Source organism: Orbicella faveolata, unplaced genomic scaffold (assembly GCF_042242905.1).
Source record: "Orbicella faveolata isolate gen_17 unplaced genomic scaffold, um_ofav_v1 contig_46, whole genome shotgun sequence".
NCBI classification, from domain to species: Eukaryota; Metazoa; Cnidaria; class Anthozoa; order Scleractinia; family Merulinidae; genus Orbicella; species Orbicella faveolata.
In genome coordinates, this window is record NW_028301576.1 from 8,248,001 (window position 1) to 8,269,411 (window position 21,411).

Sequence of the window (21,411 nt, forward strand, 5' to 3'; positions counted from 1 at the left end):
TAAAACGAAGTTTTCGAAAACGCTCTTCAAACCGGAGAAATTTGAAAACGCCGGCTTTGCCTCTCAGTGTGGACGGAAACCATTTTTTTTTTTTTTTTTTTTTTTTAATAATTTTAATTTACAAAACACAGTTCTACAATACTTACGTTACTTACAATACGGGTCACTTATGCTGGCAATACAATACTCAATACAGTTCCTTACAGAAAATACAATTACTTGCAATTTGCATTTTGAAAACAAAGCTTATTTTGCTCAAACACAAATTCAAACGGTGATTGTTGCGTTTTCCGATTTCTCCGGCGTAGAGTGGACGGAAAACATTTGATGCGTAGTGAAACCTCCGCTTTCAAATCCCTCCGTAGTATAGTAGTGTGGACGGGGCCTGAGCCTAGCTGCCAGGCTGGACGGACAGACCCCACACTGGACACCTCTCCCCGCTGAATCTCTTTTGCTAGGGATTCACAGTAATCTAACTAAACCCCACATATAACTATTCAAAAGGACACTTCCCATTGCATCCCCTCCCGCCTAACAGCTCAGAAACTGGGAACGAAATAAAGGCACGCAGCCGCGCCTGCATTTACCTCCGCTGTACGGAGAAAACTGTACAAGATGGCGGAGAAGATAGCCAGAAGAAAGTAATAAACTGCTGGTGATAAATGCAATATGATTTATCTACGACTGCCCTTGAGGCGCCTGAACCATTTGGTAAGTTTAACCTAATTTAGTATGAGTATATATATGCTATTTGTCGGTTGGGAGGTCCGTATAGTGAAAAACTGTGACCGAGGTCTTGAAAATGCTGCCCGAGGCCGCAGGCCCAGGGCAGCATTTTCAAGCCCGAGGTCACAGTTTTTCACTCTACGGACCGACTCTAAGCCGGCAAATAACAGTTTATTTTTTTTCCTGCGGTAAATTGGTTTACAGATTACGAATAGGTTTGTTTACGCAACTTTGCCATTGAATTGGCTTCCGCGTCGTTTACTAGCTAACGATTTGTAAGAAGCTCTTCGCAACGAGCGAGTAACTCAGATAGTAGACAAAGAAAGATGTATTAAAGAACAGATTTTTTTCGAACTTCTTTATGTTAGTTGCATTTATTTCACTAGTTAAGTTCTCCAGAATTGTTTTTGCGGTGTGAAATGTCTTGCGAAGTGTGAAGTTTTACTACAACTGTCAGTCGTTGCTTTTAAAATCACTTGAAATCAGACTTTTCTACCGTAAATTGAATAGCAGAAAGCGAGGGAATTTGTTAAGTGTATTCCACAGAAATCCTCCAAAATACAGCAATGATCAGAGAGGTAACCTCAACTGATATTGACTCAAATTTTACGGCGAGAGAAACACAGGATTATGCACCATTACAGCGCCAAGCTACAAACAACCAAGCAAACTCTCACAACTTTAAAATGCTCAATTGAATTTACTTACAGTGACTTTCCTTGCCATTTTAAAGTGAACGGAGATAAACAGAGTGTGACTAATCGTCGATGGATATGTAAAAAAGGGAAAAGATTGACAATTACCGCTAACTTTTAGGGGTGAAATTTAGGCAGAGGGTAGAAAATCCGACCTGTGGACCGTATCGTAACAAGCTGGACTGGTCACGTGCGGATGATTAACCAATCAAATTCGAGGATTTGGGATTCCGGCTCGCTCAGATGCTTGAGAAAAAAATAAATGATCATAATTCACTTGGTTCTGTGTGAAATATAAACACGATACCAATTGCTGTACATGATTCGCCTGGTTAAATCATACATACATACATACATGCATGCATACATACATATTCTGAGTAGAATGTATTTTATAGAGCGCTCAACTCAATCAATTGAGGAGTATCAGCTATAACTTCAGAGAAGTTCAGGTCTCACGAGCAATAAAATGATGATTACTCGTTAGACCTGAACCTCTCTGAAGTTACATACATACATACATACATACATACATACATACATACATACATACATACATACATACATACAGAATTTATTTGGTTAAGCAGGTTGGGGAACTGGCAAGACATTAAGTCCTGATGTGGACCTGCACTATCTAAAATGATTAATTAATATACATCTAAATATTAAATGGTAATGGATGAAAAAATAATGATAGCTGAAATAGATAAATATTCAAAAGTCAACATTTAAAATATTCAAAATATTAAAAATATTTAAAGTCGAAAGATTTGTTGGAAATGCTGCAAGAAGCTTTAGCAAAACTGATAGATTTTAGAATTCTCTTATTTTCCTTAAGTTTTCTATTGAAAGAGGTCAGGTTTGAACAGTTCTTGATGTCATCAGGAAGGAGGTTCCAGGATAGTGCAGCTCTATGTTTAAAGGGAGATCTTCCCGCTTCTGTTCTTGGTCTATGAACCTCAACATTTAAGGACTTTCTAAAATTATAAGTAGTCTCAGGCTTCGTTATTAAGTCATTTAGGGGTTCGATACTACTTCCATGCTAAATATTTTACGTAATAACTAAAAGTCTCTTAATGTAAAACGAAACAATAGAGTTCCAGTGTGGAGCCTTCATGATGTCATGACTGTGGATGTTATGGGGTAGATTGTAAATAATTCTTGTTGCTGTTAAATGAATGCAATCGATATCATCTATCAAGGCTGAAGAACAAGACCCCCAGACTACAACACCATACAAAACACTTGGGATGATTGTTTTGTAGTAAATAGTTTCCAAGATTGGTTTCAGTAAAAACTTTAGTAAAAACTGTTGACAATAAGGGTGTGTACAGTAAACATCGTGCAAACATGGGTATACTTTCAGTCTGCCAATATTTATTGTTGTTGTTGTCTAGCTGAGGTTTTTGTTATGTTTTTAATTAAATAAATTGAAGTCATTAGAAGAAATGTCTGTAAGCTTGCTATTCTTTTGCAGGCTTTAAATCCCTTGAGATTTCCCTGTCACCCTCAGCTGTCTGCTGTACCTTTACTCTGTTCACAGCAGCACAAGAGACACAGTAGCAATTGGGTATCATCTGCTTATTATATATTTTCACCGGATTTACCACCAATTTATGCCCTTCAAGTATTCTTAGAGACAGTTCATTCATGGAGTCATCTTCCATGGTTTGTACATCTACCGCAGTAATTCAGCTTATGCATCTGAAGTCATAAGATATTTTAAGTTAGCTCACTGGTTCCCTAACCTCACTCCATACAATTTAAAAGCTTTATTAATGGTTTATTTAATGAGGAAGGTACAGTATAGTGGCCTCATGGTTAGTGCGTTTGATTCTGGATCAAGCGGTCCACGGTCGAGCCCTCACCTGGGACACTGACTTGTGTTGTGTTCTTGGGCAAGATACTTTACTCTCATAATGCCTCTTTCCACCCAGCTGTATAAATGGATACCGGAAGTTAATGTCGGAGGTAACCCTGTGATGGACTAGCATACCATGCCCATCTAGTGGGGAATAGAAATACTCCTAGTTGTTTCATGCCACAGAAACTGGGATAAGTTCTGGCCTGATGGGCCCAGGAGAGAGGTGGGGTTTGGGGGGGGGGGGGGGGGGTGGGGGGTACTTCCAGAAATGTTGAGTGGGTGTCCAGACCACTTTCCAAAACCCTTACTCTATTTATGACCAAAATCTGCATTTTTTTGCTACCCTATTTATGAGCTGACCACAAATTTGATAGCCTATTAATTTTATGACCGTTGTGGCTGACACAGTTGCTCCAAACATAAGTTATGAAGGGCTTTTGTTGACGGTCTTATTGATAATGATAAAAAACTAGCTTCTTCGAAGAAACATACCCAATTCAAGACTAGAGTGCTAAAACCATACCCAATTTCTAACCAAAATGGCCAAAATCGATACCCTATTTATGACCAAAACAGCTAAAAAACTCTACCCTTTGGGGCCACACATACCTATATAGCCCACATAACGCAGTCCTCCCCCGCTTCCCCCCTCCCTCCCCGGCTGATGGGCCTCTTGGCTCGTATGCAGACTCTACCTTTATTGAAGTAAATAAAAGCAAAGAAGGACAGAAATCTGAAAGCTTTAAATCACTGGATTCAGTTACTAAGTAAAAAGAAAGGAGAACAAAATCTTATGCATTTGTATGCACTGTTGACTGTACATTGATCACCCTGTTAGGTGGGCAGTCATTGTTGGTTCCACGGTTGTTTTAAGAAGTATTGTGACGGTTCCCTTGGCAGTTCACCAAAACAAACTCCTTACTACAATTGAACTATCCCAACCGACACTTCAGATGATGACTGAGGCTTTGAAAGTGAGAGTGGCTGGAGAGGGCCGAAGGATGAATCTATCAGCTGAGGAGGCACATAGAAAGTTCAGAAAAGAAGTAAGTGCTGTACATTTAGTGTCTCTTGAAAATGTTGAATCAAAAAAATAATAGCCTTGTAATAATTTTGATGTTAATGAATTAGTGAGAAAAGATAAATAGTACATGTAATAGGAGTGAGTGAAGTTTCATTCAGCCCGTAATCATCAGTAACTTAAGATGACCATATTGCTGAAGTTTAATTTGTTTCTAATAATAAATTAATTTAAACAAATTAAATTTAATTAATAGTCATTACAGATAGTCACTTCATGCTACACAAACCAGAGATACATGCATGTACATGTAAGCGCTGGCCTGGTGGGCCACTTGGCTCCTGTGCAGACTTTATCTACAGACAGAAATATAGGAACATGCATAGTCCTGTTACCTGTTAATCAAAACCATCTATAATAACAAAATTTGATACTCTGTATAGCCATTAATCTATAACTATAAAATAATTATTAACATCATCAGGTAATGGGTAAAATTTATAATAATTGAGTTTGTTTCTGACCAAGAAACACAAGAAAGGAACTTATCCAAGTCCATCTGTGCAAAAAAAAATGGCATGCACAATAAATTATGACACATACACAGACTCTACTGTCCTGTTACATACTAGATGCTCACTCTGTTAAAATTAATTACATGGTGCAGTCACATGCATGATGCAGACACTGTGACCGCCCAATTTGGGCTTAATTGAGCCTGCTGATATCCAGGAATCAAATACAGTACTGTGCAAAAAGAATGCAAACGAAATTCGCTACTTTTCGCGACTTTTCAGTGCTTTTCGATGAAATTTAAAGAAATTTCGAGTGAAACGATTTTTCGTACGAAGTTCGACGAATTTTCGAAAGGTCTATTGTTTTAATCAAAACGATAATTCGGGCTCTTCTTCGCAAGACCGCGCGAATATTCACGCGAAATATCGTTGAGAGTAACGAACTTTCGAGAGAAAGAGTTCGCAGCGCGGCGAAAAGTCGCACGAAAATTCGCTCTATGAACAATGTTCGAAAACAGATGTAAACATCCCTCTGTATTTAAAAATTCAAACTTACCCAGTTCATTAACTCTCCTGAGACTTCATCTCCATACTCACAGTGTGATGCAAATGGTCGCGTAAACATGGCAACCATTGTTTATATCCATACATTCAAAGATCGATCGTCAGTTACTCCTGAGCAATCATGCCCACCGTATCAAACTACACGCGTACTCGAATTGAGTCTCTTTATCGACAAAATCTTCATCCAGTGGAGATGTTTAAGGTGTTAAAAGGAGAAGATTTGAAAGTCAGTTTCGCAACGGTCACGCGTATAATCAAGAAACTGAAACTCACGGGATCCATGAAGAAAGGAACGAGTACTGGAAGACCCAGAAAGTTAAATGCTGAAGCCAGAGCATTTATAGAAGATCAGATGCGGAAGGATGATGAAACAACCAGCTGCGCGATCCAAAAGAAGTTAGCCAGACGTGGAGTTGTGGTCCATCCATCAACAGTGCGGAGATCCCGAAAACAGCAGGGCTGGACTCTTCAACGAACGAGATACTCTCAGCTGATTAGAGATGCGAACAAAGTCAAACGCTTAGAGTTCGCCCAGAAAGTTTTAGAGACCGGCGATACTTTTGACAACGTCATTTTTACTGATGAATGCTCAGTCTCCCTTGAACAATTTCGCCGTACATGTTACAGGAAAGTCGGCGAACCTGCAAGAAGAAAGCCTAAACCGAAGCACCCGCTGAAATTACACGTTTGGGCTGGAATAAGCAGACAAGGTGGGACGAAAATTTGCATCTTCGAAGGAATCATGGCCGCTGACCTTTACTGCGATATCCTTAAAAGCTATCTGGTGCCTTTCATCAACGCGCAGCTCCCGGATCACCGCTTCATGCAGGACAATGACCCTAAGCACACTTCACGAGCAGCCAAAACGTTCTTTGATGAGAATAGTGAATTATCTAGGGCTTCTAATTATTCTGCCAAAAACCTTCAGTACAAGTTACTGTCAAACCATTGGCCTACCCTGTCAGTGGGGGCTTTTTCTCCCTGTAGCAAGTATTCATTTTCTTTTTCTCCACATCCTTCCTCCACCTGAATGGGAAGCATGTTACCTGCTGTTATGTCAGGGTAATTACCCAATGGAATGAGTGCAACTACAGTCTACCTCAGCCAGAGCGCAAACCTGGACCCTTGATCTGGAGTCCACCATGATAACCATGATAATCAAATTGTAACTCTGTATCTCCAGCAGGTGTTGTGCGGTAATGTCAAATGTCACCAACCTCGTACTCGAAAAAATTATTTATTATTAATAATTCTTTTGTTTTAGCAAAGAAAGCTGATTTATAATTACTACAAATCTGAGGGCCTCACTCCAATGAAGCTTTATATTTTGCCATTGACCCAACTTCCACTATGGTTCTTCCTCTCCTTATCAATCAGAAACCTGACTGGATTTTTTCCATGGCAAAACAATGAAGGTAAGAACTATATTGCACATTATTTACTATAGACTATGAGTAGTCCCTTTTTTGCTTAGTCCATTGAGCGAGTTGTGAAAGAAAACCGCAAGAAAAAATGGCCAACCCAGGATCTTGCGCAGCCATTTTTTCTCACAGTTTTCTTTTGCGTCTTGCTCAATGGACTAAGTGAAAGAGGGACTACTGGTAGTCTATATTTACTAATAAAAACACTTGCCATGGTGTACACGCAGTGATAGTAGTTTCTACAATAATGGTGGTTGATACATGTATATGTGCGATGGGGAACGCTAAATCAAGAACAATTTATTGTGAAGTGTACGTGTAGTACTTAGTGTTTAAAGTAATGGGAATGACGTGGGTTAGAGATATCAGATATGGAATTTGAGGTTTAACTTGAGGCTCCATGTTCAAATTAATTAGTTTTCATTGACATGTAATTATGTGTTTAAAAGATACCATTTTTGTCAGCTATATACTGGTTCATGTACATGCATTGCTTTTCACCACTGGGCATGGTTTTACCGGTAGTTGTCTCCCATAGCTAAAATGGCCAATCCTTGACTTGGAATTTCTTTACTTACAGTACTTGTACACGTATTTGAAGGCATGTAAAAATTGGTTAGTTGAGGGTTGTGCCCTTTCCAGAGCTGTGTTCATTTAACTTCAAGATGTTGTATCAGCACAGTTAATTCTGTGGCCTTTGCATATACTCATCAAAGATGAGGTAATGGAGATTTGAAAACTGATAGTCTGTCAACTTATTATATGTAGTGATATAGAGTATTTTGTGCTGCAGAGACAACCAGTGTATAGTATGGCGTTTTTAAAATTTATATATAAGATAACCATTAACTTGGAACAGAAGCATATCACCTCGACGAGGTGATATGCTTCTGCTTGGAAAATTAAGTTACATGTAACAAGACAGTTTGTCAATAATTAACTGTGAGAATCTGAAAAATATTAAACAAGTATTGACATGGGCAGATCTAGGGTGGATTAGGGGGGTTCAGTCGAACCCCCCTAAATTAAAAAAAAGTGAGACATTATAACATGCTGACTTGGTCTCAGAGTGCCAGAAATCCTATTTCTGAGGACCTCAGTTTTAAAAATTTTCCTGGGGAGAAAGGTCCCAGACCCTCCTACAGTTGCCTGCCTTCAGTGGTCTGTATCTCTAAACCCTTCTCCAAAATCCTGCATCTGCCTCAGATTGAGAAGATGTTCCTTGTATGTCGGCAAACAGAAATGTTTGGCTTGATGGAGCATTTTTTAAAAATGGTTTTAATAATTCCTAATGTCTGGTCAAACTTTTAACATAAAAATGTGGAAAGAAACTTAGGTATTGAACAAAATAATCAACACCAGGATTCTGTCTTTTGCCACCATTTTATTTTCAATATTACCATTATTATTAAATTATTAAATAATTTATTAGCATAAAATGTGTCTTGACAGTTGTTTAGTCTTATAAATCCAATAATTTCTAAATAGAGGGAAAAACATCCAGATTTTTGCTTAGAATTGCCTTACACTTTCACTTGTGAATGGATGTCTTTATACCACAATCCAATATGCTGCAAACACATTACTTTCATCTCTTGATCTCCAAAAACAGTGTGACATTTTCATATCAAAAAAGAGAGAAGCTTAGAATACTTTTGACACATAGTGAAATTTTTCTTTTATATGATATCTCATTAAATACCATATATCTGCAGTTAAGTTCAGTTAGTATACTAATTAAAACTGTAGCTCACCTATTCTCCTTCTTAGATTCTTTTTTCTTTACTGGACCATATGTCTCCATGTTAAAGTTATTTTAATACCGATTGCTGTTTTGCCAAACAAATGTTTTGCATTTAATTAACTTACGAGTCCATTCTTTGATATTTTCTTTTCCTGTTAGTAGTAATTTCATTATATTTCACTGTCCTCTCTGCTAGTGACATGATCTTCCCTCATTCCTGCCCAGCATCTCTCTTTAGCTAGCAGTACAGTAATTCCTATTATCTTTCAGCAGCCTTCCACCAACAGTTTCCATCTACAGTGTACTTGTCATTCAGCTCTTTGCATGCATTTTGTCTCAAATCTCTGCTTCTGTTTGCTCTCTCTAAATATTTCCTTTTCTTTGCTCAAATCCATGGCTTCTTTCCATGATTATCAGAGCAATTAAATAAAAGGACTTTGTTTTGAGCTGCTCTGGCCACACATTTTGTCATATCATGCATGTATTGAGTGCTGAAACTCAAAAATGTTTTTGTGGTTAGCTGTCAACAAATCCTTCTTAATTAAACTTGTGTTAAAACCCTTGTTGTAGATTTGTGCTTCAGTCTGTAATTAATTAAACCTTAGTCGTTCTTCCGGCCATAGCCCATTTCCTGGAGATAGTTTGGCTTATCAACATACTTGTCTTTAGCACATCTCAAGATTTCTTGAATTTCATCTTCAGAAAATTCCTGTTCTTTTATTTTGTTGATGATTTCACTTAATGCACCATTCTTCTTCAATTCTGCCATCGCATCCTCTTTGCCTGTACATTCCATCGAAATTTTTGCTGCAAGCAACCCACCAGGTTTAACAGCTAACATCTTGCTTGGCGAAGCTTGCTGTTTCATCAACATTGCCTTGCTGTTAAATTTGTCTGCATACGTGAAGCTCTTTTGACGAGTAATTCCATAATCATTTGTTTTCCCCCCACTAATGTCTCCCTTGGTGTCTGTTGTCTCCTTCTTGGAATCTTCTCTCTTGACTTCTGTCTTGAATCCCATGGCTTGTTTCAACTTTTTAATGTCATCAGAGAACTCAAACATTTTGAATTCCAGCTGTGCAACTTCATCAGACAAAAACTGATACTTTGCAGTAAGCTCCTCGATCTTCAAAGGTTTATCTGTTTTATCTAATTGAGTGCACTTGTTATCAGGGGCTTCTTTTGGCTTGGGAAGTGTCTGGGACTTCTTCATACTACTTGCCATTCCCAAGAGCACTGTTTCATCTGCTGAACTCTCACTTGATTCTGAGGATGTATATTCAGGAATTTCTGCCAGTTTAGCACGTGAAGCCTTCTTTACTGGCGCTACTTTACTGTTAGTCCCTTTTTCATCGGGCACAGTCTTCAATCCCTGCAAGTCTTTCTTCGCTGAGCTCAACCTCTGAGAAATAAGGTAGTGCCCATTGGATGATGCAGCAGTGGTGTCTTCCTTAGATTCATCTATTGGTGGCAAGAACTTGTCAATAAGTTCTTTATTATCCTTGTAACTACCTTTAGCTGTTACATCAACATCTGTGCAATCTGCCTTCTCAGTTGACTCGAAGAAGCTCACTGGTATTGTGGTGGCAGCTCGCTTTCTTGGACTCTTAATATATTCATACTTAGCCAATGTGTCAATAGTGATAGTCTCAAAAGTGTACTTTCCATGGTTGTCTTCTGTTTCACCTTTCTCTGGCTTACTCTTCCTGGAACCTCCTTCCTCAGGGTTAGCAATAACTTTGGAGGTGTCTCGTTTTGGAGATGAAGTTAACCGAGTTTTAGCATCTTTTCCATTAGAAGGCTTTCTACTGAGTGTCGATGTTCCTGTTTTTCTTGGACTAGAGAGCTTCTCAGCCAGTAACTCAGTGTAGAGGCGTTTGGTCTTGTCATCAGTTTCCCACCATTTGTAAGTTGGGAAGCTTGGGCCTGCAGCCATTGGTAGTAGTTAGAGAATGTTTGGAATCTGTGATTAATTGAAATAGTAGTTTCATTGGTTAATAATTTAAAATAAAAGTTAATATTAGGTAACATTTTGATATTACCTTCCATTTCATTTTAGTCCTCTTTTTAAATTAAAAAAGATCTTTTCACATGTATCTTCAAGATTTTCCTGTTTTTTTTTGTTTTTTTTTTTGTTTTTGCACTATGTTTTCTCCAAACAGAGTTCCATGAGGAATTTATTTCTCTCTCCAATTTAAATCTCCACACTGACTTACAAAAGATAACAAGTTTACAAACTTTTGTTTTTTTAAAAAAAGAAAAGAAAAGAGGCTTACTATGGACTACAGTGTAGAAATGCCATTGATCAAAGTAAAATGTGCTAACAAATATACAGTTTTCAAAATAAGATTCCAAAGTGCTGTTAGATAGTCTGAAGAACATATACCATGTGAAAAAGTCAAATTTAAGTGACATTAACAGCATCAGAGACTTAAAAGTGTCTTACAAATGAATATACTTGCTTTAATCATTCCAGGTGCTGAAAAGATACTTCCCTGCCCAGAGATGACAACCGAGGGCACTCTTTGGTTTTCAAACCTCACCATAGCTGATCCCACTCTTATTTTGCCCTTTGCTGTTGGTATTTTTAATCTCCTGAATATTGAGGTCAGTCTATTTTCAAGACATATGCCTGTGATCATGCCAATTATCACACATAGAGCGGTTTTCAATTGGGTGTCGTAAAATCAACACCAATGTTTTCTGTAATAACTTTGGCCAATCAAGAACCCACAGACAGTTTGTCCAGTGAACCAATCAAAAGACACGGTAGAGGTAAAGTTAAAACCCGCATAAAAGAACACATGTTTTGGGGTTTCAGGCTGATGTTGTTCTTATATATCAGGTGTCTTCTGCAAAATCAGCCTGAAAATGGTCTTAAGGTGTTCTTAAATACTGCATAGACTACCAACAGATGAAATCAATGTGCAAGCACAACATTTTAATTAATTAATGGATGACACATATATTGATCTACTTAGTACTGTACTCTAGTAGGTTATATAAGAACAATTTTCATCTTTCAGGCTGAATGTGTTCTTATGTAATGGTACCTTTTTGACCAAATTTCAGCCTGAGTGTTCTTAATCCATGTGTTCTTTTATGCAGGTTTTTTCTGTATACACTCTAGCTGAGGAAAAGCGTAGGACAAACGTTTATGACCCATCATGATTGGTCTTGATTTCAATCCTGACTGGATGAAAAAGTGGCACAAGTGTTTAAGCCAATCTTCTTTCTTTTCGAGGCTCAAGAAAACCGCTTTCACTTATATATTAATTAGTACATATTAACATACTTTTCAAATTAATATGTTGAGCACTGTGAAAGATAGCCACAGTTAATCATCAACCCTTGGTAATGGTTATATTTAGTGAGTTAATAACAACAATTTTGGTAATGTTTTGATGACTGGAGGTAAGCGTGCATTCAAACAAGTAGTCCAAAATCAAAATCAAAATAATTCCAATGCCTCCTTGCCTTTGTTACATACATACATATGCATGTACAACTTTATTTTCCTTCAGATTTCAGTATAGCGCAAGAGTGCTAATATCTCTGAACAAACAAACAATAAAATAAAATTTAAAAAAATACTCTATGTTGTTGGTTATTGTAGGAGCCTAGGAAGTACTTTGTTTCAATAGTTAAACAGTCACTGCTGCAAAAAATATATATATATATATTTAAATGAAAAACCAACTTAATTGTTTTGAAAAGTAGTTCATTCTAGCCATCACTTTAAACATGCTGCTTAAAATGGATTCACTGATAGGATCTGGTTTAACTCAGAGTTGTTCAGCTCAGTCAAACTCTAATTCAAGTTATGTATTCAGTATTCATGTATTCAGTAGTAACTGTTCAATGTTCTGATAAGGTTGGGGTTTGCTTTGCCATTGAACAACTAAACCAATAGTAAAATATCCATCACCACTGTCACTTTAAGATTCATCAGAAAATTACTGTTTTCACGATGTGCTATTTATAAACATGTACAGTCGTGCAGCTTCATTGCTAAGCCTTCTGATGGTTCAGTTTCTAAATGGAGTTATTAGTATATTATAGTTATAAATTATGATATATATAATTCAAGCATGTTTTGGAACAAAAGATTTTTAATTGAGTTTCAGTGTTTTGAAAGAATCTCAATCCTAAATTTACTTCCAATCCTCAGTTCAGTATTGTAATGTTCTGTTGTCTTTTGTTGAGCCTCTCGCATTTGCCACAATATTAAAACTAGAAAGCGTGGAATACAAGTCATGAATAATTATAAAAATGGACAGCTAAAGTCATCTTTACTTACTGAACCTCAGAAAGTCTTTTAGTGGTACCCAAGTGCTATCCCTTCCTCAGCATTTCTCTCCACAGTGTCAGGCATGCAATAACTGTTTTGTTGTATAAACACCCCAACCTTTTATAGGTGTGTTATTTGCTCAAGGGTGTGGAAGCCCTATTGTGTTCAGTTTACTTCATTTTGTGTGAAGCTTGCTTTAATTATTGTTTACATCTGAATATACAGGGTGGAGTTAGGGTGTGGCAGCCTTAAGGGAAAAACTGTTCCTTTTGGGCAGTGAAACACGAAACAAAACTTCTGAAATTCACAGAACTGCTTTTTTTTATTTCACTGTAGTTCAAAATGTTGTGCAAATTGTTAAGAGGCATGAAGGGAAATGGAATGTACTGTAAGATATTTGGTGTTTGGGTTTGTTCAGACAGGAATTTCCAATTAGGATATTGCCAAAATAAAGCTGACAGAATAACAGGTGTTGGTCACCTGTTGGACATCTCATGGTTGTTCATTCTGCTGACTGAGTTTGAAGCCATGTTGTTGTTTTGACAGAAATGTGCTGTTTCCATTTTCAGATTAAAATAAATGTATCTTAAATATTGGCTGGTGATCTTATAAATTTTGTTTTCTAAAAAAATCACAAAATCCATTTATAATCAGAGCTTTAATTTTTTTAAATCTGTTTTTTGTTGCAAACCATCTCACTTTAATTTTCAAGTGTTCAATAGCTTATTTCTCATAACATTATCCATACATCGATAAGCAGACAGGTGTTGAGAATAAGGAAAAGCATGAGCTAGGAGGGTGATGTTACTATTTCACTGTATGATGATTGCTAAAATTAATCAGCACATTCTCACAACCACACAAGCAAATTGATTGCCAAGGAGAATTTTTCAAATTACATTTATTGAGACTGACAGGCCGATAACCAAGAATATTGTGCAAAGCATTGTTTTTAGTATAGCTGAACTGTCGGGAAGTCTTGCATCTAGTTTATGTCAATATTGTTTATTACATGTATAATTATAATGTTTTGTGGATACATGTATACCTTGTATAAATATGGGTTTATTGAGCTGAAATGCCTGACTGTATAACAAATCCACAAGTAGGATTTTTAGCCATGCATAATTACAGTACATGTAAGTGAATCTCAGAACTTAACACATTTTCATCTGAACAGCCACTCACAAAGGATTCATCCACAGACAAAAGTTCTGAATAAGCCCAGCACTGCATCAATTGACATAATATGTTGTTATTGTCTTTGAATTTCACTTTTTGTTTTTAAACTTTTTCAAACTTGGTTTTAAATGTTTAGTTTTCACAAAAGGGGTTAATAGAGGCAAAGCAGAAAAATCACTTGAAAATTGATCAGTCTAAAACGAGGTGGGCATGTTGAGGTTGAGGTTGAAATTAAAAAGACTTAAGAGTTTGAAATGTTTGTATGTTGCTGACAAAAAGTAAACCTGCCAACTGAGACAACAGGTGTCTGTCACCAGTTCTTTGAACAGCAGGTTTGGTGATTGTTGAGACATCTTTCAATTAACTAAAGCAGGGTTGTAAAGCATGGCCTTAAGTCTCCTGTGGGGCATGATGAGGAATGAGAGAGGGTTGTAAACCACAAGTCAGGAAATGGTCAGGGGAAAAAATAATTCTTCAAGGTCAGGGAAAAGTCAGGGAATTTTATTTTGAGTCAGAGAAAATTGAAATTTTGAAGAAAAGTCAGGGAAAATGAAATAATATAACATAGCTGATTTAATGCCATTGAAGGCTGGAAGAAACGTTTTGGATCACTGTGGTCTCAGTGATAAATTTAATTATAAAGAAGAAAAATTTGTTGAAAACTTATCAGTTTTAATGAACAAGAGAAGGGCAGCTGTAAGTTGAGGACAGAAGATGTGACTATATCTGACATTTTGTATTTATTTGTTCAGGGATATCTTATTTTTATCACTGAGGAAAAAGTCAGGGAATTTTGAAAAGTGATATCTGTGGCAACCATGTTACTTAAGATGTTATTGTAAATTCTGTTTCCCAAAAGTCACAAGTGATTGTTAAAAGTTTCCCTTTGTATTGCTTATATAATCTTGGGTTATTTTGTTGTCACTGTTAAACTTCAAAGCTTTGCAATTTATTGTCTTTTAACCTTCAGAACTAAAACAAAATTGTTCAACACTGTGCAATTAAACCCTGTACAGACTGTTGACAACCAAGTAACAAATTTCTTGCATCCAACTTTTAGATCCAACTTTTAGATAAAGTCATCAGTGATATGGTTTTCAGCCACTCAAGTTGACTATTAAATTATGAAACAACAAAACCAAGCCCTGGAGAGAAAGAACAGCAAATTGAAATGTGCTCAAGTTTCCATAGGAGCACCTCAAAACAAGTATTAATTATTTTTTTTACAAAGTTTGAGATGCAGAGTGGATACAAAATTTAATGTTTTCTTCTGCAAAGTGAAATGTGTATCCCCATAACCTTTTTTACGTCATCATTTTTTCAAGTTTTTTTTATTGTTTATTTGATCTTGGTAGGTTAGGTACATGTAGGTTAGGTAGGTAGGTTGCCTTTATTTATACACGATAATTTGTATGAAAGCTGAAAGCTTGTGGGGTCATGTACAATACATAATTACTTCTAGATAGTAAAATACAAATAAAATGCAGTTTTACAATACATTACAGCTAATGTATTTATGAAATTCAATTAAATGCACTTTAAAAGTGCATTGAAATGCTATGGTGGCATATCAATATTACAAAATTAAAAAGTAGCCCAAGTACATAATGAACAAGTTTATGAGCACATTTATAGTGTGCTCAGTAGCATCTGTTTTTCTCTTATTGTGTAACAGTTAAACTGAGTCTCAATTTTTTAATTACTCTGTGATCATCAGCTTAACGCCCTGCGGCGACACGAGGCAACAACATTTCACCAGATGGTGACCAATACCCTGAGGTTTGTTTCAGTGGGAATGATTTTTGTTGCCTCACAAGTCCCAACAGTAAGTTGTCATTTTGAATGATGCATAGAAATCGGGAGCAAATAATCTAGTTGTTTTAATATAAATCTACTAGTCATTCAAAACTTTATCTAAATCCTCTTCACAGACACTTTGAAAACACCGAGAAGTGGCTGTCATTTTGTTCAAAACTGCACACTGCTACGCTACTCACCATCTACTTAACAAATAGATAGTGAGTAGCGTAGCCAATCAGAGAATAGCATTCGCAAAAGAAAACTTGTAGATTTATACTTAACCTTGATAGAAAGTCAGAACTAAAGTTATAGAAATATGAGTGAAAGTTTGGGAGAACCAGAAAGGCTGTGGGATCTCAAGCTGTTAGGCATTAGTGTTTTCACAGCTTTTTCAAGCTCTCCCAAACTTTCACGATTGTTTCTATTACTTGATAGAGAACATGTTTTCTATTTCTTTTAGAAAAAACCACATAGAAAAAAAGAAAAACAACTTGTTTACTTTGATCATCAAAATGTAAATTCTCTTTGCTTGCGCCATTGTTCACATCAGCAGCTTGTGCTAGGCCTGTGTTTCTATTGAGTTGTAGAAACACAATTTTAAACCAATCAGTGTGCACATTTTATTTGGGCTATTTTCTAAAACATTTTAATAACCACAAAGAATGAGTTCTATATTATTTATTTTCTTTTCCAGTGTATTTTCTGAAAGATTCTAATAGAAAACATTTTCTCCAAGATTCAATTTAAGTTGTAGCTCCACAGAAACACTCATGAAAATTTGTACATTTCTGGTGGGCCTTTCTCTTGGAAAACTCAATGGAATGCAGAACATGACTGTTGAAGCCCACTACATGTAGCTGCTGTGCTTTATAATGATCTTCTTTGTAAAGAATTTAGTTAAGGTTTGGTATGGTAAAACTAGTGCATATGATTGACTGAATTGGAGTTTAATTTTGTCATTGTGATCTTATTGATTGATTGATTTATCTAGTAAATTCATTCATTCATTCAATTACTTTTCTATTAGTCGATCACACACTATTAAGGTTTTGTTAATAAGATAAATAATTTATTTATATATTACATATAAACTAGATTTTATTAGACCAAGTGTAAATTTAGAATTTTTTCTTTTTTCTTTTTGTAAATTTAGAATATTAGTCCTCTTACTAGTTAGGTTAGAGTGTTCCTAAATTTAAATTAGATTTTATATTTATTGTAAATATTGATTTTAGTTTTAATTAACTTTCAACCTCCTAGACAGTTTTTACTGTTTTAGGAGTATCCAGAGCTCAACATTGCAACCATTTTTTTTTTCACTGGAGACTAACTTTTCACGCTTTTCACTGAAATACTTTTGCTGGTGACTAAATCTGAAAACTTAGGGACCAGTTTTTTTCCTGAAAGTTGAGCCCTGGCATCCAGTTAAAGCATTAAAAGCATTAAAGGGCTGCCACTAAGTTTTAATTCACCTTTAGTCTTGATCTTCACACCCATAGCAAACTTGTTACTTTATGAGTGAATCCCATTTATTTGACAGCAGGCAAGTTCACCCACCATAACATCAAGAGCCAATCAAGCATGCTCAGCCATAACAGGTGTTCAGGTCACAGCCCTTAATGACAGCCCTTGAAATTGTACAGTGTGTAATGTTTTTAAGGCTACATACATGTTGAATAGTAAATGGTGTGTTATAAATCTTTATTTCCAGGCAATGTGCCTTTACTGGGCAGTTTCTGCCTTCTTTGGCGTGGCTCAGAATATTGCCTTGAAATTTCCCACTGTGCGCCGTCAGCTAGGCATCCCAAAGACCCCTAGTGAGAGTCAACAGCCAATTCAGGAATTAAAGATCCTGCTGCAGCTAAAGGGAGAAGAATTCAGGAGGATTCAAAGAGAAGGCCGAACAACAAAAAGGGACAAATGATGACACAAGAATGTGCCTGGATGGTACGTTGTATGTGATTTTGACCTCTGCTACAGCATTCTGTATAATTATGGAATTCTCTGATAAACACTTATGATCAACTACTGATTGTACAGTTAGTAGTCAAAGTCAAATTACTGACAATCACATTTTGATTGGTTCTTACTGACAATTAATTGGAAGACAGACTTAGATGCCATCATTAACATTTCATTTTTGTTTCTTTATAAGTTTATAAAACAAGTAGATTCCAATGCTGTGGTGCGTCTGTTCAGTAATAGATCAGATGGCATCAAATAGTTGTAAGAAAGTCAGTGACACACTTACCTAACATTTTGACATCATTTAGGATCTATTACAGAACAGACACATGGTAACATGGAATCTGTTTTTTTGTTAATTATTGTTCAAGGGGTTATTTTTTTAGATACAGCCATAAACAACTGAAAAATCTAACTTTCCAATTTTATTTGAAATATTTATACACCTAAAGCTTTCAGTGAGTTATAATTCTTCCTCTCTTTCAACCTCTTCCATTTCTTTCTTTGTTATTGTTCTGCCATTACAGTGACAAGCGTGACGCTGGGCTTCTCTGTAAGCTGCGCACCCTAAAGCAAGTGTGCCTGAATACATCAGGTCTGCAGATGTTTGACAAGCATCCAATTGCTCCTTGGGCAATCGATTGCCAAGTCCTGTCAAGAGGCACTCATTGTCTAAACAAGATTTAAAGTCGTCATCACACTGGGTGCGGTCATTGTTGCATGTGTCATAACAGATGTCATGGAGGTCGCAGCATCTTGTAAATCCAGCAAAGTTGCTTGTGTCAAGCTGAAGTAAAAATTAATTGTTAAGAAATTCTCAGATTGTATCAGGATCCAGAATAGGGTGGGAATAGTACATACAATTAGAAAATCTTGGTATTGGAAACTTTTGATATTATGATATCACTATCTCAGATGCCATTATTATGAGTCACAAAGTCTTACTTTTCTGTGTTTTATTTGTTTCCTAGTCTACAGTCATTCAAGTCTTGGTCTCTGCTTTTCAAACAAGGGTCTCGGTGTCTTGCCCGGGCAAGTCTAAATTTTAACATTTGTAACCTCTTACATTCAGTACCAGAAAGAAGCAGGTAATAATTTTTTTCCAAATTGGACAAATTAATGACAATTTATTTATCTTCATCTACATCTACATCTACATCTACATCTACATCTACATCTACATTTATGAAGTTGGTAAAATCCTTAAGACATCGCACCAACTAAATTATAAAAGTTACCATCATTACCATGGCAACACACTAGTAAACCGGCTTTTAAATAAATGTTTGACCAGCCTTGAGATATCATTTTTTTTTTTTGTATGTGAATTTATCCGTTCATGTAACAATTCCAAGAGACTACAGGGGAACTTTCTGTACAGTAATTCCATTAGTCGTGAGGCATGTAGAGGATTTGCATTGTCTTTTTATTAGTTTGTCAGAATGAGTAAAATGATCTAAAAAGTGAGGTGTGCTTACATGTACTTGTGCCCCCATATTTCCCTCTATGAAATGTGCCTGCAGGGAATCGTTGGATGGTAATTGTACTCATCATCCTGGACTGGATGTTCGTTATGAGTACAACTACAGATAACCATGATTCCCTGCAGAGGCATCTCATAGAAGGAAAGGCCATTTTCAATCTAGTTTACAGAAATGTTTGACATGCAATTTACACTTAGTACAAAATAGCTGTTTAAAATGGTGGATGCTATTGTGGATTACAAAATATATGAACTTGAAAAAATTGAGTTCTATTCTCAAGATTCGCCATCTGTGATGAATAGCTCCTTTGAAGAAGTTTTAAATGCACAGTCTGATAATATTCAATCTCGTTCCCAGAGCCCACGTGTCTTTTGGTTGGCACTGACCAAAAGACACATGGGCTCTGGGAACGAGATTGCCATGTTATAAACCAAGGCATGCATGCGCCGTGAAACTGAAACTCCTAAAATCTTGGAGTCTGGAAATTGATTATTCCAGAGCTCCTTGTCTGGGCGCTGACCAAAAGACACGTGGGCTCTGGGAACTAGATTGGATAATATTAATATCTACCTTGATTCCCATGGAGCCACATCCATCACTTGACGGCTTGTGTTTTGGATTAGTAAGAGGTTTATACCCTAGAAGCAGAATAGAATTGTTAAAAACAAAGCCAATTCTGGCAGAGAGGTTTGAGTCTTGTTGTATTGCCTAGTTACCAGTGTCTCCAGAGGCCCGAGCTGATCAATCACTTTCATTGGGGACTAACAAAAGGCAATATTTCCCTAAGAAAAAAACAGTTCCCAAAAGATAGATATTCTATTGTTGGGAATAAAATGTAATACCAATCTGGCCTGTACGATGTCATGTGAGCAATTCGCTGTAATACATGATAGTTAGTCTGCAGCAATTAACAGAAACCACACATTTATAAAGAAGTGTTGATATCTTGTCTTGTGCTATATTAGACATTAAGTTACATTTTAGGGTCTAAAAGGTAAATTTAGCAATGTGGAACACGATGTTTTATAAGTTAATTATTTTTCTTGGGGCATCATAAATTGCAGGTGAACAAATAATCATTAAGGTGACCAATCACAGTCCACCAAGTCATCTGATTAAAATACAAGCTGCTGTGAAAAAAATACATTACAGCAGACTTGTTTGGTTAGTTGTTTTGCTCGTTCATTACTTTGATCCGAAAAAAGTCGAAGTAATTTATAAAATCACAGCTGTGCTGAATTTAAAATATCTTAGTTATTTTTTAGGGTGGCATGTTGGCATCTTATAACGTTCAACTCGATAAGTTCGTAAACTTATTAGCCCAAAGAAAACTAGAGATAAATCACAAATCCACTGAGTCAAAATATCAAATTAATTAAGTTACACGGGGAAATTTGGAGATCGTTAATCAACCAAATCACTCGTTCGTCTATTTGTTTAACAGACGAAAGCCGCAAGCCCAACTCGGGTTTATATTGTAAGCACTTCATACTTTGTAGTTCCTGTATTTTAAAAACAGGAAGAATTATGACATACGAGTCCCCAAATCTAACCTTAAAACTCCACAAGTACTTAATATGTTGATAAGCAGGCTATTTACAAAGAAATCGTTGAAGAATCGATCGGTGAATACGTAAGCTTACCTTTCGGACATCGAAAAACACAATTATCTCCACCGGCCAATTGCGAGAGAATTTTCGCTAAATCCGCTAAACTGCCGCTGTCTGATGCTGCTACTACGGCTTCCAATACGTAACCAATAAATAGAAAAGAGAAGATTTTCCAATGAACCATGTTAACAAGCGTTCTCCACGCGACTTCGCCGACACTGCTGTAAACTAAACGCATGTTAAATTCTAGTACCGTTCACTCGTTCACCCCAGGGGAGGAGGGTAGGGGTTTGATCGCTGGCGCATTTTATTCAAATTTTGTTTTTATTGCATTTTTTTTTTAAACAAAACAAAAATATACTTGTTAGTTGTGTTTCCTTTCATCTTTCGTTCAGCGAGTAAATCTGGATTTTGAATGTGCATACAATATTTGATGTTCCATTAATCTTCAGATATTTGTCGTAATAAACATTTCTGAATGAGACGAGCCCGGAAAACAGCATTTTGATGCGGAAAAGTCACGTTT

General features: G+C 36.5%; 3 protein-coding genes across 5 annotated transcripts; 1 reads left to right on the forward strand and 2 right to left on the reverse strand.

Annotated features, from left to right (window-relative positions):
* Positions 1 to 567: 567 nt before the first annotated feature.
* Positions 568 to 19,258, forward strand: LOC110050917 (cytochrome c oxidase assembly protein COX18, mitochondrial-like). Of its 2 annotated transcripts, XM_089277448.1 has the most exons (8): positions 569 to 711; positions 2,902 to 3,092; positions 4,127 to 4,334; positions 6,653 to 6,803; positions 11,030 to 11,160; positions 15,744 to 15,851; positions 17,538 to 17,773; positions 18,319 to 19,258. In XM_089277448.1, the coding sequence occupies exons 1-7, from the start codon at positions 670 to 672 to the stop codon at positions 17,748 to 17,750; spliced, it is 1,044 nt and encodes a 347-aa protein (XP_089133574.1). In that variant the 5' UTR covers positions 569 to 669; the 3' UTR covers positions 17,751 to 17,773; positions 18,319 to 19,258. The 2 variants fall into 2 exon arrangements, with proteins under 2 accessions (XP_089133575.1, XP_089133574.1); XM_089277449.1 differs by lacking the exon at positions 15,744 to 15,851 and having other exon boundaries at positions 568 to 711.
* Positions 8,174 to 13,003, reverse strand: LOC110050891 (uncharacterized). Of its 2 annotated transcripts, none has more exons than XM_089277447.1 (2): positions 12,859 to 13,003; positions 8,174 to 10,516 (listed from the first exon to the last, which is right to left on the reverse strand). In XM_089277447.1, the coding sequence occupies exon 2, from the start codon at positions 10,487 to 10,489 to the stop codon at positions 9,155 to 9,157; it is 1,335 nt and encodes a 444-aa protein (XP_089133573.1). In that variant the 5' UTR covers positions 10,490 to 10,516; positions 12,859 to 13,003; the 3' UTR covers positions 8,174 to 9,154. The 2 variants fall into 2 exon arrangements, with proteins under 2 accessions (XP_089133573.1, XP_020612524.2); XM_020756865.2 differs by having other exon boundaries at positions 12,854 to 13,003.
* On the reverse strand, positions 18,204 to 21,125 carry LOC149098231 (group XIIA secretory phospholipase A2-like). The gene is made up of 3 exons (XM_089277450.1): positions 20,919 to 21,125; positions 19,846 to 19,913; positions 18,204 to 18,578 (listed from the first exon to the last, which is right to left on the reverse strand). Exons 1-3 carry the CDS (start codon positions 21,121 to 21,123, stop codon positions 18,255 to 18,257), a joined length of 597 nt encoding a protein of 198 aa, XP_089133576.1. The 5' UTR covers positions 21,124 to 21,125; the 3' UTR covers positions 18,204 to 18,254.
* Between the last annotated feature and the right edge of the window lie 286 nt (positions 21,126 to 21,411).